At 38.5% G+C, this 24196-nt stretch overlaps 2 protein-coding genes across 2 annotated transcripts; one reads left to right on the forward strand and one right to left on the reverse strand.

Moving 5' to 3' along the window:
* The first annotated feature begins 4580 nt into the window (after nt 1–4580).
* Nucleotides 4581–10112, forward strand: LOC144558538 (uncharacterized). Its single transcript, XM_078307379.1, has 4 exons — nt 4581–5673; nt 5860–7046; nt 7155–7644; nt 8119–10112. The coding sequence occupies exons 1-4, from the start codon at nt 4581–4583 to the stop codon at nt 10110–10112; spliced, it is 4764 nt and encodes a 1587-aa protein (XP_078163505.1).
* A 6425-nt stretch (nt 10113–16537) lies between these two features.
* LOC144558116 (peroxisomal nicotinamide adenine dinucleotide carrier-like) lies at nt 16538–23928 on the reverse strand. The gene is made up of 12 exons (XM_078306848.1): nt 23630–23928; nt 23406–23519; nt 23236–23310; nt 22979–23109; nt 21744–21798; nt 21212–21364; nt 21052–21120; nt 20838–20951; nt 18366–18434; nt 18212–18266; nt 17203–17407; nt 16538–16816 (listed from the first exon to the last, which is right to left on the reverse strand). Exons 1-11 carry the CDS (start codon nt 23708–23710, stop codon nt 17214–17216), a joined length of 1110 nt encoding a protein of 369 aa, XP_078162974.1. The 5' UTR covers nt 23711–23928; the 3' UTR covers nt 16538–16816; nt 17203–17213.
* Nucleotides 23929–24196: the final 268 nt, after the last annotated feature.

Genomic DNA, 24196 nt, shown 5'->3' on the forward strand with positions numbered 1-24196 from the left:
TGTTTTGCAAATCGTCAAAAGAGGGAGATTGTTGGCTTTTGGAGACATCGACTTACTCGTTTGACTGAATTTGCAAAACATACATAATTGCATTTTACAGTTTTCCTTCTTGAGACATGTGCAAGTTCATGACAACTGGAGATACAATTAATACACATCGAGGATGAATCAATGAACTGCAATATAGCATCAAGGATGTGGTCATGAAGCACAAGAGTATGGATAGCAAAAGCATAACTCAAGATTAAGGACAATTAATCTGTAAAATTGGTAAAATAAGCTTGAGACTGAACTAAGTGAGGCCTACCGTTGCAACGGTCCAGGAACCATTGTAATGGAATAAATCAAGTCGTAGAAATGACTGTACCGCAATAAATCGAAATCAAGCGGCTCCAGTCGGAAGTTGAGATAGAGACTTCAGTTGTGGAGACCGTTACAATGGTCTTTGACCGTTGCATCCAAACTAGGGTGTCAATGGGTACGATACGGGGAGGGTGGAACTATTTTCATACCCATACCCACTAAGAATTGACCTTACCCGTACCCTACCCATACCCGTTAAGAATTTATCTTACCCTACCCTACCCATACCCGTTATGATTAACGGATAACAAAACGGTAGTGGGCGAATAACGAAAATACTAATACAATGGTTCGGACAGCATAGGATCAATTTTTTCACTTGTTACATTCTTTCTTCTAACATTTCATTTCATCTCATTCAATTATTAAATATATATATATTCATAGTATAACCTTGAGAAAGCTAATATGTGATGCAAAATTCAGACGCTAACACCTGAGCTGACATTAATGGATTACTTATTTGGACCAAACAATACATTATTGCCAAAAAATAAGGTGAGGATATATTTTCTTTGAAACATGGAATATTTCCATTTGTAGAATTGAGAAAAATGCAATAACGATGAATAAGGAAGAAAACAAGGAAATGAATTCGTTGATATATATGTCTCTAGCATTGATACAGGCATACAACAATATGAAAAGAAGAAAAATAAATAAATTGGATATAATATTGATATATTTATATATAATATATTTCATATAATTACTCATTACCCAACGGGTACGAAATAACTTTTACCCATATCCATACCCGTTTATCTAACAAAAAAAAATCTTTACCTATACCCATATCCAATAAACTAATGAAAAAAAAACCTTACCCATACCTGTCTTATCGAATACGATACGGGTAGGGTAAACGGGTGTCATTGACATCCCTAATCCAAACATGTTTGAACTACCCTACCGTTGTAACGGTCCATGTACTGTTGCAACGGTCAGGACCACTTACTTTCTTTTTGACAGCTCTCTATAAATAAAAGCTATACCAAGATTTTTATTGACACTCTAGCCGCCCCTAACTTCAATATTTCGTATTTACAAATCTAGAGAAAGTCATTGTTGCTTGTGTGCTTAAACTTCAATACTCACAATTAATCTCAAGCTTATTCAATCAATTACACAACTCCTAGAGTGATCCTGCGTGATCAAACCATTTACTACTTCAAGCTTTTGTGCTCACCCAACAATCTTTGAGTCCTCGCGAATCGGATTGTCTTCCTGGAGCCTTTAGTGCTCCTTTTTTGGGCCGTGTGACTTCCTAGAAGATTGTAAGGGCTCACCTGTTCTACTTTGTAATCCTTTCTCATTGGGTAAAGAAAGGCACACCATCTCGAAGGTCACGGGTCCGGGAGACGTAGGCGTTAGTGTCGAATTCCGTAAACAACCCTTGTGTCAAGTGTCTCTAAACTCTACTCTTTACTTTATATATATTTCATACTTTTAGTTTATGACAAAGTTATTCTAAGTTTTCACCAAGAATAACTTTAAAACACACCCGACCTTTATAACTTAGATTAAAATTTAAAAAGGCCCTATTTACTAGGTGCCTTTGGGACCAACACTTTTTTGAGTTGTCTTTCATGTTCTACTCGTTGTCTTTCGTCTACTACAGGTTGTATTTCATCTTCTTCTAGTTGTATTTCACTTTCTACTAGATGTCTTTCATCTTCTTCTGATTGTGTTTCATCTACTTTTAGTTGTATTACATCACCTTCTAGTTGTTTTTCATCACCTTTATAGTTGTCTTTCATCTTTTTCTAATTGTCGTTTACCTTGTACTAGTTGTTTTTCTTGTTCCAATGGTTGTCTTTTATCTTCTTCTAGTTGTTTTTCATCTTCTACTAGTTGTCTACTACTTGTCTTTCATCTTCTTCCCATTGCCTTTCATCTTGTACTTGTATTTCATATTTTTGTCTTTCACCTTCTACTAGTTGTCTTTCATCTTCTTCTAGTTGTCTTTCATATTCTATGTATTGTCTTTCGTTTACTACAGGTTGTATTTCATCTTCTTTTAGTTGTCTTTCATGTTCTACTGGTTTGTCTTTCATATTTAACTGCTTGTCTTTCGTCTACTATATGTTCTATTTCATATTCTTCTTGTTGTTTTTCATATTGTACTAGTCGTCTTTCATGTTCTACTGGTTGTCTTTTTTCTTCTTCTAGTTATATTTTCTCTTTTTCTCACTGTCTTTCATCTTCTTCTAGTTATCTTTTGTCTATTACTAGTTGTTTTTCATCTTTTTCTAGTTGTCTTTCATCTCGTACTAGTTGTCTTTCACCTGCTGCTGGTTGTCTTTCATCTTCTTCTAGTTGTTTTTCATCTTTTTTTAGTTATTTTTTTATGTTGTATTGATTATTTTTCATCTTCTACTAGTTGTTTTTCATCTTGTTCTAGTTGTTTTTCATCTTCTACTAGTTGTCTATTATGTTCTACTGGTTATCTTTCTTCTTCTTTTAGTTATATTTTTTTCTTCTTCTCAATGTCTTTCATTTTCTTCTAGTTATCTTTCGTCTACTAGTAGGTGTTTTTCATCTTCTTATAGTTATTTTTCATCTTGCAAGTGTTGTCTTTTATATTCTACGAGTTGTGATAAGCCAAAATGATATATGTTGAAACATAGGGTTTGTTGTGTAAATTAAACCGAGTTTTGTTGAAATTAGAATTTAATTAGGTTATAAATGTTTAAAAGTTCAAGTTACTGCCCTAGTTGTGTTTATTTTGTAGGCAATCAAGTGTTTGGAGCTTAACGGAGCAAGACGAGCTATCTGGAGCAAGAAAGCACAAATCTGGCGAATTTTCACTTTTATTGCGGGCCGCAATTATTTTATTGCGGGCCGCAACCAACTAGTCAGAGCCGATTTGCAGAACAGAAAAATTTGTATTATTATTGCGGCCCGCAATGGAAGTTATTGCGGACCGCAATAAACAGTTCCAGAAGCGATTTTTGCTATAATTAGTTGTTTTTAATTCTGGATGGGAGATAACTGTTTTAAGGACGATTTTTAGACATTAGAAAGAGAGAAAAGCACAGGAGAATAAGGAGAAAAAGGAGAGACAAAAGAAGGGAGAAGAAGATAGCGAATTCTTCGAGCGGTTACATTGATTTCTTTCTCTTAGAACTCTTTTACTTGTTATTTCTCTTGTGTGCTGCAGCCATGATTGGCTAAGGCTATTTCTAGGGTTGATTAGGGTTAGAACTTGAAACTTATGTCATGGATTAGTTGATTTTATATTATATTTACTTGTTCATTGGTATGATCTTTTCTTTATATTACTTGTTTGTGATGACTTAAGCGAAATTGCATGAAACCCTAGGATTCGGTATTTACAATTGAGAAATTGAATATTTAGTCCTGACCATAAAGAAAAGAGTATTTGATAGGCTAAGTACCGAGAGGAGACGCTCATCTTATACGGGCTTAACCCGATAGGTTAGAAAATTGTACCAAGTACCGAGAGGTGACGAATAACTTTCTATACCAATTGGGACAGTTAAAGACTTAATAACTTTGGGTTAGTGTAACCAAGTACCGAGAGGTGACATTTATACTAATTTAAAGACGGTATTAACATAGAAATATCACTTTATACCGATAACATTAGACTGTGCCTTCATATTTATAAGAACAACCTTAATAAATCAATTAATCGTGACATTAGTGGATAGGAACCCTAAGAGACCCTAATTTCTCATTCTTGTTTAAAACCGCATTTAGACCTAGAATTTAGTTAATTCAATTTGATCAGCAACAAACCAAACCATCATAGAAAACAAACAAATTCCTTTATTTCCTTTTACTAAATTAAATTAGTTAGGTTAGGTTTAATATTCCGAATTGTCCCTGTGGAGACGATCCCTAAATACTACTTGACAAGGTTGTACACTTGCAACCGAATTGAGGGTAAATTAGGATTTATTACTTGTGTAGTAGTAAAATTCACATCAAGTTTTTGGCGCCGTTGCCGGGGACAACGGTGAATATTATTTCGGACCTAAGTAATTTAGTTAGTAATTGTTTTTAATTTTCTTTTATTTCCTTTCTCTTTTGATTTAGGTTGAAATCTGGCAGAGGAACCTCCTACTCCGGACGCCACAGATTTGGTAGAGTGGTTTTCGAGGAGAGGATCAACTCATCTTTTTTACCAGAGAAGAAACAAGCACCCGACAAGGGGACCTTTCTTTCCCTTGAATCCACGCCGGTTAGACATGTCGTCCGGCAATGATGATGCTAGGTTTCAAAACCTCCAAAGAGAAAGGGATCGGATGGCAAATGAACTCCAACGGTTGAGGGCAGCTAACCAAGAGAGAGAAAATCTTGAAGCAGCCGATGCCAACCGCCCTTTGAGGGACTTTACTGCGCCTAGGGCTGAGGAAATCCACCTGGGGTACACTGCACCTACTATCAATGCTGAGGAATACCAAATTCCTCCTGCATGGGTTAGCATGGTGCAGCGAAATCTTTTCCATGGTCTGCCTCATGAAGATGCCACGCAACACTTAGCCAACTTTGAAGAAATCTGCAGTACAATCAAGGTACAAACTGTTTCTCCTGATGACCTTAAAGTGATGGCTTTCACTTTTTCTCTTGCAGATAAGGCTAAGGGGTGGATAAGGGGACAACGGCCCGAGAACATGAACACTTGGCCTAAGGTGGCGAATGCTTTCCTCAACAAGTTCTTTCCACCATCCAAAACTAACTCCTTGCGCCATCAAATCCACAATTTCCGACAAAGAGGGGATGAAACCATGAGCGAAGCATGGGAGAGGTTCCAAGAGCTGCAGAGGTGCTGCCCTCACCATGGAATTGAAGGATGGAACCTGTTGCAAATCTTCTACAACAGTCTTCTGCCACAAGACAAGGGTATGCTAGACGCAGCCGCTGGAGGTAGTCTCATGAACAAAGGGGCTGTTGACGGATACAAGTTGGTTGATGACATGGCTCTCAACCAAAGCCAATGGCACAACCCTAGGGAGACCCCGGTCATCCTGCAACGGGGAATGAAGGAGGTGAACTCGAATTCAAGCATGGCCGCAGAAATTGCCGCTTTAAATCGCAAGATTGATCAAATGAGCGTAAAATCGGTAAATTATCCTTCTTCTCTTCCTTGTTCAATTTGTGGTGGGACCGATCATTTAGCACTAAATTGTGGTATAGGGAATGAGGTTAGTCATGAGGAAGTTAATGCCATAAACCAAGGCAATTTCAAACCAAATAACAACCCTTACTCCAATACTTACAATCCCGGTTGGAGGAATCACCCAAACTTTTCGTGGAGACAAAATGACCAATCAACCCAAGGTAACTCAAACTTTAATCGGCCAAATCAAGGTTATGGTAACCAAGGGTATGGCTCTAATGCACCACCAAAGTCCAATCTCGAATTAATGATGGAGACTTTCATGGCAAGTCAAAATCAAAAATTCGATGAATTGACCAAAAAGGTAGACATGTTGGCAACCCAAAACAAAATGCTTGAAAACCAAGTTGCACAACAAGCTACCCAATCCTCCCGCCAACCGGGTTCCCTTCCACCAAAACCTGAGAACAATCCCAGGGATGTCAAGGCGGTTAGACACATGCTTCGCAGCGGTGCGCAATATGAGGATCCACCCATGCCAAAGCATGCCTATGTGCAGCCGCAAAGCGAAGAGACAAGGACCAATGATGAGCACATCTCCACACACGAGGACTCCGCCTCAAAGGAAGTTACACCAATTGCACCAAGCGACCCTGCTATTCAAGCGAATCCATCTCAAGATGAGCCACCAAAGGTAAGTGCACAGGTACCTCTCTACATACCCCCTCATAAATTTGCACCTTTTCCTGGTAGGCTTAAGAATGAGAGAACTGATAGGCAGTTTGCTAAATTCCTTGAATTGTTGAAACAATTGCATGTAAACCTACCATTGACTGAGGTAATGACCCAAATGCCGGTTTACACCAAATTTTTCAAGGATATCCTTTCAAATAGGCGTAAACTTGAAGAAGTCCAAATGGTGTCCCTAGATTCAAATGGTAGTGCCATGGTAATGAATGAATTGCCCAAAAAGTTGGATGATCCGGGTAAATTTTCCATACCATGTTCGATAGGAAATGTCCAATTCAAACGAGCACTATGTGATCTAGGGGCTAGTGTAAGTCTTATGCCAAAGTCGGTTTATGATAGGTTGGGTGTAGGGGAACTTAAGCCAACTAGAATTTCTCTCCAATTGGCCGACCAATCGGTCAAGTTACCTCTAGGGGTGGTAGAGGACTTGCCAATTCAAATTGGTAAATTCTTTGTACCAATCGACTTTGTTGTGGTAGACATGGATGAGGATATCCATACGCCACTTTTGTTGGGTAGACCATTTCTCAATACGGCAAAAGCTGTGATTTATGTTCATGATGGAATTATTACAATGAACATTGGTGAAGAAAAATTAACATTTGACATCAAACGATCAATGAAATATCCATCTAATGATCAAAGTGTTTGTAGTGTTGAGATTCTTGACAGGTTGATAGATAAGGAACTCATAAACAGCTTGGAGAAGGGTTCCTTTGAATGTTGGATGGATCAGGAGTGCGAAAAATCTGACCAAACGAATTCTGTGGACCTTATTGCGGCCCGCAATAAAATTTATTGCGGCCCGCAACCAATCCAGACAGAGACTTTGCAAATTCCAGAAGTTATTGCGGCCCGCAATAACCTTATTGCGGCCCGCAATAACCTTATTGCGGCCCGCAATAACCCTTCCCAGATTTACAAAAAGCCTATTCTGAGCCCAATTCTTCAGGTTTCAACTACCGAAACTCTTCCCAACTTTGCCGAACCCTCGAAGGACGCACCCAAGGTTGAACTTAATCCATTACCTTCAACCCTTCGATACGAATACCTCGGTCCAAACCAAATCTATCCCGTTATTGTCAACGCATCCCTAAACCAAGACCAAACCTCACAACTTCTACAAATCTTGAGGATGCACCGAAAAGCCATTGGATACACCATTGATGACCTCAAAGGAATCAACCCTTCCATCTGCATGCACCGCATTCTAATGGAGGAAGGACACAAGCCAACCATTGAAGGACAGCGAAGATTGAACCCGAACCTTAGCGAGGTGGTGCGAAAGGAGATTCAGAAACTTCTTGATGCTGGCATCATCTATTCAATTTCCGACAGCAAATGGGTGAGCCCAATTCATGTGGTGCCAAAGAAGGGAGGGACAACCGTGATAGAAGGGGAGAATGGCGAACCGATTGCAACACGACTCGTGACGGGATGGCGCATGTGCATCGATTATCGAAAGCTCAACACCGGCACGCGCAAGGATCATTTCCCTCTTCCTTTCATTGATCAATTGCTTGAACGGTTAGCTAAGCACTCTTTCTTTTGTTATCTTGATGGTTATAGTGGATTCTTTCAAATACCAATTCACCCTGATGACCAAGAAAAGACCACTTTCACTTGTCCATACGGTACCTTTGCATACCGTAGGATGCCCTTTGGTTTGTGCAATGCACCTGCAACATTTCAAAGGGCTATGATGGGTATATTTTCTGACCTAATTGAGAAGTCTATGGAAGTTTTCATGGATGACTTTTCGGTTTATGGTACCACTTTTGATGGATGTTTGTTAAACCTATCTAAAGTCCTACAAAGATGTGAAGAGGTAAACCTTGTTTTGAATTGGGAGAAATGTCATTTTATGGTACAAGAGGGTGTTGTTTTAGGTCATGTGATTTCTGCTAAGGGTTTAGAGGTTGACCGTGCAAAGATTGAGGTAATTGAAAAATTACCTCCACCAACAAATGTTAAAGGGGTTAGAAGTATTTTAGGACACGCTGGGTTTTATAGAAGGTTTATCAAGGACTTTTCTAAAATAGCCAAGCCATTGACTAATCTTTTGTTAAAAGACGCTCCATTTGATTTTACCCAAGAGTGTCTAGATGCTTTTAATAAGTTAAAGGAAGCATTGATCTCCGCTCCCATCCTGCAACCACCAAATTGGAACGAATCTTTCGAGATTATGTGTGATGCGAGCGATTACGCCATTGGAGCGGTGTTAGGGCAACGAATTGACAAAAAGCCGTGCGCCATCTACTATGCAAGCAAAGTTCTAGATGAGACTCAAGTCAACTACACCACTACCGAAAAGGAGCTACTCGCGGTGGTCTTCGCCATCAACAAGTTTAGACCTTACCTAGTTGGTTCCAAGGTGATAGTCTACACGGATCATGCCGCGGTTCGCTATCTCCTCATGAAAAAGGATGCCAAACCTCGTCTCATTCGTTGGATTCTCTTACTCCAAGAGTTCGACCTGGAGATTAGAGACAAGAAGGGTACCGAGAACCTTGTAGCTGACCACCTTTCGCGCATCAAACCTGAACCAAATGAAGACTTACCCATTGATGACTCTTTTGCCGATGAGCAGCTCTACCAAGTGGGTAAAATCGAATACCCATGGTTCGCGGATATTGCAAATTATCTTGCATGCGGAGTTCTACCACCCTATCTCACATCCCAACAACGGAAGAAATTCTTTGCGGATACCAAGCACTATTTTTGGGATGATCCATATCTTTTCAAGCTTGGTGTTGATGGGATTCATAGGCGTTGCATTCCACAGGATGAGGTTCAATCAATTCTCCACCACTGTCATTCATCACCATATGGAGGACATGCCTCAACCAACAAGACCGCCGCCAAGGTCCTGCAAGCAGGTTTCTTTTGGCCAACTCTTTTTAAGGATACAAGGCAATTTGTTGTCTCTTGTGACAAATGCCAAAGGTTAGGAAGCATCACCAAGCGACATGAGATGCCTCAACAAAGCATCCTAGAAGTCGAATTGTTCGATGTGTGGGGGATTGATTTCATGGGGCCATTTCCGAGTTCATGCAACAACAAATACATCCTTGTAGCAGTGGATTATGTCTCCAAATGGGTAGAAGCAATACCAAGCCCAGGGGCCGATTCAAAGACCGTCAAACGCCTCTTCCAAAAGATAATCTTCCCAAGATTTGGTGTTCCACGGGTGGTGATTAGTGATGGAGGCTCCCACTTCATAAACCGCTCATTTCAAGCTCTCATGGAGAAATATGGTGTAAGGCACAAAGTCGCAACTCCGTACCATCCGCAAACAAGTGGCCAAGTTGAAGTGTCAAACCGAGAAATCAAGCACATCCTCCAAACTGCTGTAGGATTGTCCCGAAAAGACTGGAGTCTGAGGCTAGATGATGCACTTTGGGCATACCGCACGGCCTACAAGACACCAATTGGCATGACCCCTTTTAAGCTTGTCTATGGTAAGCCATGCCATTTGCCAGTCGAATTGGAGCATAGGGCATTCTGGGCTATCAAGTCCCTCAATTTCGACATGCACCAAGCCGGTCAAAAACGCATCCTCGACTTGCATGAACTTGAGGAGATCCGTCTCAACGCGTATGAGAATGCCAAAATCTACAAGGAGAAGACAAAACAATGGCATGACAAGCACATCATACGAAGAGAGTTTAAAATCGGTGATTATGTTTTATTGTTCAATTCACGTTTTAAACTCTTTGCAGGCAAACTCAAGTCCAAATGGAGTGGCCCATTTCAGGTGAAACGCGTGTTTGAACATGGGGCGGTAGAAATCTGGAGCGAACGAACTGGCGCATTTAAAGTAAATGGCCAGCGGCTCAAGGTGTACAATCATGGAGAACCGGTTGAAGGGAAGATTAACATCTCCCTTACCGATGCACAAATGAACTAAAAGAGGAGAATGGTCGAGCTCGAGACCCTAAAAGAGCGCTTCTTGGGAGGCAACCCAAGCACTTTACCTTTTTGCAATTTTAAATTTCGTATTTTTAAATTTTATTTGCATTTAGATAGGTTAATTTAGGTTTTTTAGAAGATTTCAGGCTCCTTTGCGGGCCGCAATTATTTTATTGCGGGCCGCAATCAAGCAGTCAGAGAGTCAAAAAAAAAAAAAAAAAAAAAAAAAAAAGAGTCCATTGCGGCCCGCAATGGAGGCCGAACAGACGCGAATTTGTGATAAAAGGGGGGGCCTTTCCGCAAATCTCTATCTCTCTCTCTGACCCCTTCCCCCACTTCTTTCTCTCTCCCGATCTCCCATTCTCTTCTCTTTACTCTCTCTCTCTACCTTTTTCTCTCTACACCTCCCCATCTCTACTCTCTCTCTCTCAATCTCTTTCTCTCTCCCGATCTCTCTCCCTCTCCATCTCTTTCCATCTCATCTCTACATCTCTCTTTTTCTCTCTCTCTCTCTAACCCTATCTCTCTCTCACTACAAAATCCAACCCGCCGCCACCGATCAACAGCCGCCACTTCTTTCCGCCTCTCCACCGCGAGTATTGCGGCCCGCAACACCAACTCATTGCGGCTCGCAAGACAGCAGCCAGCAAAACGCCGTTTCACGCACACCCATTGCGGCCCGCAATTCCGTTTATTGCGGCCCGCAACGAAGAAGACAGAGGCCTCCAGCATTCAACATACCTTATTGCGGCCCGCAAAGAGACTTATTGCGGCCCGCAATAAAGCTCACAGAAGGCATTACAAGGCTGATTTTTCCGGAATTTGGCGGGTCGACTCGGCGTTTGGATTTCTCGGTTGCATCTACACTTCACATTGGTTTGATTGCACACATTTGGTTGTATCTCTAACTCTATTTAATTTCAATTGCTTGAATTGAACCAAATTGGTAATTGAATTGATTGTGAATTATAATTGAATTGAACCAATTGAACACCAATCATGCCACCAAAACCAAGGGGCAAGGGTAAGGCAATAGCAGAGGATGAGTTCATCCCCTCGAAACGGTCCAAACAATATCGAAGAGGGGCCGGTAACAACAGTGGGTCTAATGATATTGAAATGTCTGACCAACCTGACTGGACCACTCTACCTCAAGATCAGTGGCCTGAAAACAAAGACACTGATTATGGTCTTAGATTTGTGCATCCAAAAGCACGAGAAAACTTTCAAATTCTTAAGACCAAAAAAGTTGTCCAGCCCAAGTATGTTCACATACCTACCCTTCAGCAGTTGGGCATTCTAGATGAGGTTCATCTCCTCATGTCTTCCCTTGGTATCTGGGACTACTGTACCAAACCATTTCCTGCGTACCGCACCCTGACCTATGAATTCCTGTCTACTCTGCACATGGAAGATGACACTCTATTGCAGTATTATTTGGATGGTGCAGAGTACCAGATTACGATTGAGGAACTCAGCAACCTCCTGGGGTTTCCTCTCCGGGCTGATGCCGTGACGGTGCCAGATTGGGAGCCGGACTCCAGCTTCTACGAATTCTCCTGCCAGCTGATTGGTGGTCCGAGGCGGACATACAAGGCGAGTCAGATCAGCCACCCGGTGTTTCGCTACATCCAGCGTGCTCTCTCCTTCACCATCTTTGCACGCGGAGAGACAGTGGGCACCTTGGGCGAGTGCGAGTCGTATTTCATCTATGCCATGATCCATGCCCTAACCAATCCCGAGAAATTACCCCACGTTGGCAGCTTCTTCATCGACAATCTCCTGAACGTGAGGACAAATGCCACTCCGGGAGGTATGATCTCATGCGGGGGCTTTGTGACCCGTCTTGCCATCTACCATGGGGTCATTCCTGCAGAAGGGCCAGTTTTCAAAGTCCTTGCCCATCAACTCCAAAAGCAGACCGAGTTCATAGATATGGCATATCTTCAGACGGCTGGCATCTTCACTCGCGTCGGCAACTCTTTCTTCTTCCTCTCTGGCGGTCGGCAGATTCCCATGCCTCTCCGGATACCGGTTGATAGGACAGATCCCTCCACTTGGATTCTGCCCCTCGATATGGCTCAACCACCTGCCGCACAAGCCGCTGTTGATCCATTTGGGATCCCTGGACCTGAGCAGCCTCAGCCTCCTCCATTTTGGGCTCCCGGTGCTGACCAAGTAACCCCGCAGCAAATGTACGAGTTGATGCAGACCATGAACACCAACATCAATAAGCTGCGTGACTATGTGGATGAGCGGTTCAACTCTGTTGATCGCCAGATTGCTGATCTCCGTACTCACATAGGAGGGCAGTTCACTCAGCATCAGACCTACATGACGGGTCAGTTCAGCACTTCTCACTCTGACATGACTCGGCTCACCGATCAGATGGGGCGCATGCATGTCCAGTACACGGACCTTGCAGGTACGGTGGATGAGATAGCTGAGCAGCAGCATGCCACTTACTATAGGACGGACCGCATCTATGGGCATATGTCTGACTCTGGCTTTGTTTCTGCTGATCCGATACCGCGGCGCCGCAGACCTACACGTCCAGCACCATCAGCGACTGGTACATCTTCTTCTCAGGGGACTGCGCAGCCACCTCCACCACCTCCACCAGCCTGATTTCATTGTGAGTTTCTTTATCTCCTCTTTTTACCTTTCATTAGTTTTTTTTATTGCACCGGGTCGGTGCCAATGTTTAGGCTTGGGGGGGTAAAATTGTAGGAATTGTATCTTAGGTTTACCTTAGGTTTAAGTTAATGGTAGGTTCTGTGCTATTTAGGGGTTAAAATAATTAAATTTGAATGTTTTGAAGAGAATGTCACAATCCAAGCGGGGATTTCAATGGTATAACCACATGGCGCAAGTTAGCATAATAATTAGGGGATTTATGTTTTATGACACTTTAGTACCTGTGGTCTTAAATTAGAACCTCTCTACATGTTGAAAATCAAGTCTCAGACGCGCAATGCCAAGAGTTACCGAAAGGCTTGGTGCCCGTAGGAAACTTTGCGCGAGACTCAGAAGTTCTTTTCTAATTGGACTTAATTGAACAAAGGTGTAGGCTGAAAAAAGTGAGCTATGTTGGATTGAAGTCCTTAGGACAGATATATCCGCATAATAATAAATAATAAAAAATAAAAAATAAATAAAAAAAAAATAAAATAAAAAATTTAGGAAAAATAATAATAATGATGTAATAATAAATGAAAATGAGTGAGCCGAAAACAGACAGATGCACAAGTAAAAAAAGTCGAAGCATCAGGCACAGTCTATACCCCTAACAAAAATTAAATTTTTAAAAAAAGATTTTCTGGAATTGGTTGTCACTTGTAGAACGGGGGGAGAAAAATTTAGGATTAACTAATTCTGAAGTGTCATATAGATATAAACTTGCTTAATTAAAATCAAAACGTGCGTTTGTGAGGTGAAGAAGATCATTGAAAGAAACCCGCATAATTGTTCGACATACTCATGCTTTGAATTGAATTGTTTGAACCCTAAATTGCTTTGACTGACCAATTTTATTTTTAAGTCTTTAGGATAGTTTAGATAACTTGGTTTGAAATACATAAACAAAACCCGGGAATCCCTGTGAGGGTTTAGACTTGCTTGGGACAAGCAAAGACTAGGCTTGGGGGAATTTGATAAGCCAAAATGATATATGTTGAAACATAGGGTTTGTTGTGTAAATTAAACCGAGTTTTGTTGAAATTAGAATTTAATTAGGTTATAAATGTTTAAAAGTTCAAGTTACTGCCCTAGTTGTGTTTATTTTGTAGGCAATCAAGTGTTTGGAGCTTAACGGAGCAAGACGAGCTATCTGGAGCAAGAAAGCACAAATCTGGCGAATTTTCACTTTTATTGCGGGCCGCAATTATTTTATTGCGGGCCGCAACCAACTAGTCAGAGCCGATTTGCAGAACAGAAAAATTTGTATTATTATTGCGGCCCGCAATGGAAGTTATTGCGGACCGCAATAAACAGTTCCAGAAGCGATTTTTGCTATAATTAGTTGTTTTTAATTCTGGATGGGAGATAACTGTTTTAAGGACGATTTTTAGACATTAGAAAGAGAGAAAAGCACAGGAGAATAAGGAGAAAAAGGAGAGACAAAAGAAGGGAGAAGAAGATAGCGAATTCTTCGAGCGGTTACATTGATTTCTTTCTCTTAGAACTCTTTTACTTGTTATTTCTCTTGTGTGCTGCAGCCATGATTGGCTAAGGCTATTTCTAGGGTTGATTAGGGTTAGAACTTGAAACTTATGTCATGGATTAGTTGATTTTATATTATATTTACTTGTTCCTTGGTATGATCTTTTCTTTATATTACTTGTTTGTGATGACTTAAGCGAAATTGCATGAAACCCTAGGATTCGGTATTTACAATTGAGAAATTGAATATTTAGTCCTGACCATAAAGAAAAGAGTATTTGATAGGCTAAGTACCGAGAGGAGACGCTCATCTTATACGGGCTTAACCCGATAGGTTAGAAAATTGTACCAAGTACCGAGAGGTGACGAATAACTTTCTATACCAATTGGGACAGTTAAAGACTTAATAACTTTGGGTTAGTGTAACCAAGTACCGAGAGGTGACATTTATACTAATTTAAAGACGGTATTAACATAGAAATATCACTTTATACCGATAACATTAGACTGTGCCTTCATATTTATAAGAACAACCTTAATAAATCAATTAATCGTGACATTAGTGGATAGGAACCCTAAGAGACCCTAATTTCTCATTCTTGTTTAAAACCGCATTTAGACCTAGAATTTAGTTAATTCAATTTGATCAGCAACAAACCAAACCATCATAGAAAACAAACAAATTCCTTTATTTCCTTTTACTAAATTAAATTAGTTAGGTTAGGTTTAATATTCCGAATTGTCCCTGTGGAGACGATCCCTAAATACTACTTGACAAGGTTGTACACTTGCAACCGAATTGAGGGTAAATTAGGATTTATTACTTGTGTAGTAGTAAAATTCACATCAAGTTGTATTTCATCCACTGCTTATTGTATTTTATTTTCTTCTATTTATATTCCTTATTCTTTTAGTTGTCTTTCATCATGTACTGGTTGTTTTTTATCTTCTTCTAGTTATCTTTCATCTTGTACTGTTTTTTTCATCTTCTTTTAGTTGTCTTTCACCTTGTACTGTATGAAAAGTCTAGCCCCGACCCTGTAGTTAACGCTTAATTTTTAAGATAGACGCTTGTCCCATTGCTAGTGTCATCATTTTTGCTCTCTCAAAATATTTATTTTCTTCTATATATTAATGAGGAGGATTTCAATACCTCATCATGCCTCATATTTTATATCTTTGTTTTCAAAGTCTAAACTATCGATCTCAACTGCTCAACATATTCATTCTAAAATATGCTTGAGGATGAAATTTTAGAATTTTTTTTAAAATTCACTATTATTTAAGATAGGTACAAGATCATTGTTTCTGGACCATTCAAAAACAGTAATTTTGTACCTATCTAACAAAGTAGTAAAAAATTTGGTCTCCAAGCATATTTTAAAACGGATAGCATGTTGAGCTGTTCGGATCGACAATTTGAACTTTAAAAATGAAAATATAGAATATAAGACATGATGAGGTATGAAAACATGAGCTATTATAACCCTCCTCTATATTAATTGTGATCCTAATATGATTAATAATACGTTGACATTATCGGCACTGTCATTTTGAGTAAGAGTGTAAAAGTATCGACATTATTTTTTAAATTTACAGTTTGTTATGCATGTATTTAATTTATTATTTTTTTATGTCATTAAAAAAATCGGATTGCAACAGAGACATGATATTAGAGAACAAAAAAAAAATTCTCTTTTGAAATAATTAACAGCTTCTTCAAGTATAAATTGAAGTTGACCACCCTGTAAATCAGCCGAAATTTTTATTAATAAGAAAATAAATAAATAAATATCGACAATAGAGAAGGAAATGACATAAAATTGAGATCTAGAAAATGACGTAAAAAAATTCTCTCTAGCTGTGATAGTCTATGAAGGACTCTTGGTCGTGATAGTCTATGAAGTCAAGAATTTTTTTTTTTAACAGTTTAATTGGAGAGTAATTAGAGCAGACTAAACAAGTTATGATTGTTTATACTATCACTTTTTTTTTAGATCTCAACTTTACGTCATTTTCTTCTCCATTGTCGATATTTATTTATTTACTCTCCTATTTTCTTCTCCATTGTCCATATTTATTTATTTACTCTCCTATTAATAAAAAATTCCACCGCAGCGCCGATCGGCCTCTGCTTTCCTTCTTTCTCATGTTCGGATGATAGGGCTCGAAAACTAGCGACTCTTTTGAGTCCTGATTGAAAAAGTAATATTTGATATTACGATATCTAAATTTTGAGTAATGTTTTATAAGTTGATAAAATTAAAGATAAAGAATGACTTCTATTGGCATTTTCATAAAATCAATTAAGAGTTCTTTTATCTTATTTTTTTATCGTCCTATACAATATAGGACTAACAAGAAGAAGTCGGGAATATTATTAACAAACGGCTATGTTATTTTAATAAATGAAGAGGCCAATAAGAGGAGTTTGACACATCGATTTTCTTTTCTCGAACTTCCTATTTGTCTATCTTCAATAAGACGAGTTCTTGTCATCAGATGATCCGGTTCATCGGGGTCATCCTAAAATTGAGATCCCTGTTATGGACACAAATATGGACGTAAATTAAAAGGCATATATTTAATTTAATTGAAAATAAATAAGACATGCCATGCAAACATATCCAACAATACAAGATTGCCTGGATAAACAACTACAGCTCCAGATCTGCTGTCATTATTGAAAGTGTCCCCTGATCAAAATCAAACAATTTGAATTAGACAGAAAATTCTGCCCTCACCACCCTAAAGATCAATGTTAGATCTTGACTGTTTGATTTTGATCAGACAATCCCAATGAGCCTCATGTTATGTATACGTAATGGGCCTTTTCCACAACAAGCAACGGCCTGATTCGGGATAAATTCTGATAATTATACACAGTTTGAAGTTAATAAATTGGCTATATTTTTCTCATCTTGTACCTAACTGAATGTCATCTGTCTTTGGATTTAATGGCCCGAATATGCCTTATACGAGCAATAAAAAGGAAGAACTTGACCAACTCCTCCTTAAGCATGAAAAGAACTGAAGCAGCAAAAACACTTTGCACTATTTTGGTTCCCATTCCTTTGTAAAACACATGCAATCCTTCAAATCGTATCATCTTCATTATTGCATCAATTGTTCCTGGGTTCAAAATAAACATCATCATGTAATTTCCTTATAAATAATAACAGAATGCTCATTGAACATGCCAAAATATATTAAACTTATAACCATAGAGAACCCCTGAGTCACTGCAAGTATCCCTCATCCCCTTTGGCAAAAAAGAAATAAAATCCATACAGAAACCTTTGCAATCATAGCACAAAAAAGACTTCTTAACTGAAATTACAGCAACTGGGGCAGCAATGTGTGAATTTAGGCTAGCAACATTAAAATGCTAGGAAATAAAGTATGTTGACGTAGAAGCAATTCTTGCTATTATATCTGACCTTATATAAATTACTAGCACGATTACAATGCAAACTAAGTTAAAAAAATTCATAAAGTATGATATTATATGAAAGAGAGACAGAAATGAATGAGATCTCTTGATCTAAATTATATGGGACAATCAAGTCCTACAGATCCTTTATGTCTATTTGGGCTCAATTAAATTAGTATTAAAGATCCACCATTTCTATTTGAATTTGATGAAACTTGAGTTTTTTTCTTTTAATTTAGTTATAGAAAAAAAAAACATTTTTGGGACTAAAGGCTTGGTGGTTGTTGTATAGAAAAAAAAAAAAAAAAAATTTCATTGCTGAGCTTAACAAAGGGACGAGTGATAGTGGCAATTCAAAATTCAATTTTCTGTTTTGGATTGGGATTCTCTTTCTTTCCTTCTTTTTTGGGTGTCTGGGGGAGGGAAGGTGTTGCCAGTGATAAGATTTTACCTGAAACCAAGAATGCTGATTAAGCATTACATCAAGCAATTTAAATAGTTACCGGTATATCTGGACATGACATCTCTTCCAATCTCTTGTTTTGCTTGCAAGCGAGACTGCATTTTTCAGTTTTTAATCAATATAAAGTCAGAATGGGGAGGACCGCAACTCGGAAGAATTTAGTACAGTCAAGTGTTATAGCAGATCATATGTACCTTCACAACTAACAGTGGGTAGGTTGCAACAGTTGCTGACAATTTTGCCAATGCCCCTAGCAAGAATACCTGCATAATAATAAAAGCACAAGCTAGCTGTACAAATTCAGCAGAGTATGAAAGAACAATTTTATACTCAAATTACTTAATTACCCCCCCCCCCCCCCCCCTCCCCCTCCCCCCGGGATCCATATCCTCCCAGGTACCTGACTCAACACAATTGAAATGGACGGCCCAGATTTAACTTCAGCCGGTGCCTACTCGGATGGTGTAGGGGGGCAGTATTATTTTTGCCTTGAGATTCGTGCAAAAGTTAAACGTTCCAATTTCAGGCTGTCCAATTTAATTGTACTCAGTCAGGTAACCTGAGGGGATGTGAATCGCCATTAGCATGCATTACTACAACCTCACCAATACAGTACAACACTTGATACTGATCAGGGTTTTATTTGCCATAAACTCAGTGTCAATTTCAAACATAGATAGCCTCTGTTGCCTTTAGGATGAAGTTTGGAATGTATGCCTGAGACTTACTCAAGTTTCAGTTCCTTCAAACAGCACCACACACACAACAATACATTGTGAGGCAATGAATGTTCCGCAAATTCATCATAGTCTACTTCAAAAAATTATTCAGAATAAAGTACCAGTGCCAATGGAACTACATTACATGACCCCTTTCATTTTTGATAAGCCATATACAGTAAGGTGTTCTTTCCACTAACTCATTAACAAATAATAAAATCTTCTGTTTTGATAAGGGGGTAAGACCTATTCTGTACACAGTAACTGATAGGGCAATTGCTGAAAATAAAATTATGTAGAGAATTTTATTAATCTTATATTTAGTTATTCAGGTTCGTCTTAATGGCTACATTAATTTGCACATCACTCAATGTAATACTGTTTAATTAGTAATAATGATAGTTGCTTTTATATGCTGAGACAAGAAAATGCACCAACTTTATCTATATTTTAAGTTATTATGTACATGCTAAAGTTTATTGGTGTGTTTTCCAACTAGACTATACAGACTAATACTTTTATTCAATAATTACCGTTAAATCATGTTGATCAGTAGTCTTAATGGGTAAGGTGAGGTGTAAGTCAGATTTTAACAGGTACTTGTAAAGCCAATTCTTAACAAAGGTATGGTATAGCTAAGCAAATTCTTAATGGGTATAGGTATATACCAAAACACCTTTACATAACCCACATCCTGCCCATTGACAGCATAGGGTACATCTTGTAATAACCCGAAAAATTACGAGTTATTATTATTATTTTTATGCTAACAATGCTTTTAGTAATACATAAAAAAAATATATATAGATTTTTGATACAAGGTTTTATGATAAAATTTGTAGCGTCTCTTAAAATAAAGTTTCCTAACAAATATAATTATTAATAGAAATAAATAAAATATTAGAAATATTATTCCCTAAATTCTCGGATGTGGTGGCTGTTGGCTGTACTTATTTCCATTCTTAATACAAACTTTATTAATTTCCATTATTTGATGCCAGTACCGCCACTCGGCTTATTTATTCTTATTTTCAATTGTTAAATAATTAATAACCGACCTTTTGAAATTCTATTAAATGGGCAGAATCAATTGCCTAAAATAAATGAAACGACGCTATTGTCACGCAACCGCTGCCATAATAACTTACCCCTTTTTAATATATGTTTCCCTATTTAATTGTCTCCTCGGATTAGAAAAAACAAACCAAACAGAAAGAAAAATGTCAGAGAAAAGGAGAAACGAAAATAGTAAAGAAAATTTTGATCCTACGTCGCGATTAATTTTGATCCTATCTCGCTATCAGGTAACCGGACTTCTCTATAACTGTGTTTTCGTTTTGTATGGTTGATTTGAATATTGATATTGCATATTGAATTATGATGGCATATTTAACGGGATAGCGGGTCTGAGGTTGGAATTTGATATGTGATTGTAGCCTCTCACTGTTGGATGGATTTCCCAGTGGGTTGGCCGCCCTTCCAATGTTGGATGGATTTCCCATTGGATTGGCGGATTAAAGGAATTGTGTTATGAGAATGTGGGAATCGCCTGTGACAGGGATTACACATGTGTGAATATGATATGACTTGTTTTATGGATAACCTAGACCGACGTGTTATTGCTGATTAAATATGCGTGCATAATTTGATGTGAATTTGTGTGGATTAATCCGGCCTATTGGAATAGTTGTTAAATTAAGCCAATTGTAGAGAAGCGCGTCGTTAAATAACTGGTTACTGAGCTTTGTAGCTGACTCCGTTTTGTTGTTTTCTTTTCATTTTTGTTGGCGACGTAGGTTGACGGGCCAAGGAAAGATGTGAAGATGCTTATATAATCACGCTCTGGATGGTAAAAATCTGGGGTGTGACACATCTTCTGAGCTAAAACTGATAGCAATCAATGCACATTAAATGATGCAGGTACTTTCACAAGTATAGAATAAATACCTCCAAGGCAGACAGCTTCTTATCATTGGGCTGTTTCCTGATAGAAGAACGCTTTGCCTGAAGTTGTTTCACTGATGTCTCATAAATCATAAATTGTATTGATGGATTGCATACCTTCGGAAACCCATAATGCATAAAAAAATTATAAATTAGCCAGCTTGATTTGAATCAATAAACTAACAACTCTTCACTTTAAATTAAACAAATGAGTTACCATCACAAGTGTTGGAATGATCCCTTTCCAGAATCCCCTTATGCCAGCCTCATTGTAAACTTCGCGGGCCTGATGATGGTAACTTCCAATGAGAAACCAGATAGGCCCTGTTTTTATTTTCATTATATTGTTGATTGAGGAAAAAGAGAGGGGCACTAACAGCAAGAAAGGTTCCATAAGGACGAGGTTTTTGGGAGGCAAGCTCCTTTAGCTTGGCCTTCATCTCTGATTCTGAAAGATTGGCAGTAGACATTTCTCGGATTGCACTCTCCATTCTTGCTTCCATAATTTTCCTTTCTGCTTGAGTGTGTGTCTGTTGACAAAAAAAATAGTACATCAATCTAAGTTTACATAATGTCTACATCATTCACAAACAGAACACAATTAAGTCAGATTTAATACCTATTAAAAATGCAATACATGGCACCATAGAGAATTATTTTGGTATGTATGAATTGAATACCCTACAAAGAGCTTTAACCATTTATGCAAATGATACCGGATAACTTCCTGGTTGGTGATTTGGGTTGTTACATTATCGACATTAAACAATCTGAGAAAATTCTGAATATTGGTTTGAAAGAATTTAAAATTGGCAGGATGACATTGAACTCATGACATGCAAAATAGGAAGAAAAGTGATTTTTCAATATTTAACTTATCAAAGTGTGCAATAATATATATTAGAATACCTGCATACGTGTCACAAGAACCCATATTGGAATCGTGAGCAGCACATTCAGTGACCTGCAAAAAAAACCATGAGAAGTGGAAAGATAGGAAGAAAACAAAAGAGTCTGGTATTGCAATGATGATAGTCCCCTCCAGAGGCAGCGGATATGATGAAAGAAATTGATAGAACTGATCTGATTCAGTATTTAGTATTATGTCAAAATATTAAGCTGCTATGGCTGCTGAATTGATTTTCATTATGTTCAATGATTCAGTACTTAGTATTATGTCAAAATATTAAGCTGCTATGGCCCCTGAATTGATTTTCATTATGTTCAAAACCATCACTTGTCGTTAAGAAGTTGAGCAAAAGCCTCAGCTTATTCTATTAAGGTTAGTTCTAGTGTACACCAGATTTTTATGTTACATCCTTCGCTATATTGAAAAATACTACTCAAATAAGAAAATAAAAACTTGTACACATGTTCTTAACTATTTTTTCATTATTTAAATAGCATGTGTTTCAAATCCAACTTGAAAGTTGTTTAGCCTTTCACCAAACAATTTCAAATCATTAACCGTGACTTTTTGATGGATGACCAATCAAATTCCAAATTGACTCAAATTTGGTACACACTCTATCTAAATGATGGGTAATACAGTTGCAATTTACAATTTACATTTTTTAAGTTTGAATAGTATTTTTTAAGATATCAAATGGAAATATCATAAAAGTTGGATGTACACTAGAATTATCCTTGATGTAAAAAAAGTAATGTTGGCAATATATCTTTAAGTCAGAACATAGCTCGCCCAGTTGCTCCACATAATAATGATTTCAAAGATCACAAGCCATAATTTAAATAAAAAAGGATGATCATGTCAATGTAAAAGAGTAATCTTTGTACTGTCTTTCAATCAGAACACCACTTGCTCCATGTAATAATGATCTGAAAGATTTTGGCCCGTAATTTATGAAACATGACCTGTTCTAGACTTTACCTTTCTATATAGTTTATCCTTAAAAGAAAAGAAATCAATGACCCTTCATGGTTTCTTGTGTGAAGGGTGCCGTATAAACCAGAAATAACTAATAACTTTACAAGTAGAAGGTTTGAAAGAAACTAAGTATCCTATATGCTAGTAAATCACAATTTAACTGAAATTCACTAGAGGTGCGATGATATGCAAGCCCTGACAAGGGGAGGCCGGACTAGGGAGAAAGGAAGAGAGAAAGAGAGAAAGAGAGGGTCACCCAGCAATTGCAGCAACAACAAGCCAAGAAAGCATCCCAACAGTACCATCACCACGGCCTTCTTTTTGGCGGGCAATTGCTCTTGCCTCAACCTTGTTCTTGAGCAATTGGTAAAAGTAATAATACACACCCTAAACATCACATCAAGCCATAAATCAATAACTATCTACTAAAGGAAGCTACCCAATTGCTGAAGCTTACCGATATTAACTATCAGATGCTACAAGAGATCAAAATATGAGCTGCTACATGCAAACCTGTGAAGCAGCGGTACCAAGAAGAGAGGGCTTGAGGCCGCTGTAAAGCCCACCCAATCCTTCAGCTTGAAAGAGCTGCAATAAGTTTACAAAATTTTACACAACCAGAACATTTACCAACATTGATGCAAATGTGGTGTGGCCGTATAAGTGGAGGTAAAAGATGAAACCTGTACAAGTTGAACCAAGGTACTGCCACCAGTGCCTCTATCAGAAGAAGAAGAGGGTTGATTTGTTTTACTCTTAGTCTTGGCAGTCCTCTCAGTCTGTTGCCGAGTATTAACCTGCACCCCAAATTTAATTTCTTTTCATCTAATTTGGAAAGGTACTAACAATTTCTGCTCAATACAAAACATTGTAATAGATGCAAAAGGTAAAAGAGAGATAAAATTACAGTCTGAAGAGGATAGGTGATGATCTGAGAGATGATACCGCCTCCTGCTCCTGCTAACCCATTTAGCACTGCATTTGACATCTTATTTTCTTAATTCTTCCCCAGCTTCACCACTCCCCTCCTTAATTATAGTCACTCCGTTCCCTAATAGTGAGTAGAGTAGAGAGAAGCGGAGTAGCGGATTACCAAAGGATAGTTCGACTAACTCCCATCTCCAAAGCTTATTGTGCTTCCCAGTCTTTGGGAATTGGGAATGGAGGATTGAATCGGTCGTGGCCGGTTTGAAAGTGAAGACTCACTCGAGGCGTTCTCTGAAGTTCGCATCCTCCGGATACCAGACCATTCCTAAGAAACTTAAACCGTTCGAACGTAATAAGATTCGCAATGCGCGAATCTTGATATAAACGAACGGTTTTAGATTAAGGAAGTACTACTTACTGCGAGCCAAGACTTGCATCGGCCTCCTCGCAGTTGAAAAACGAATTCGTATCCTCTGATATATCTCAAACTTTGCGTGACTTTATGGAAAATCCCAACCGTTTAAATACGGTCTGCACGAATCCTAAA

Source organism: Carex rostrata, chromosome 8 (assembly GCF_964058835.1).
Source record: "Carex rostrata chromosome 8, lpCarRost1.2, whole genome shotgun sequence".
In the NCBI taxonomy this organism is placed as follows: domain Eukaryota; kingdom Viridiplantae; phylum Streptophyta; class Magnoliopsida; order Poales; family Cyperaceae; genus Carex; species Carex rostrata.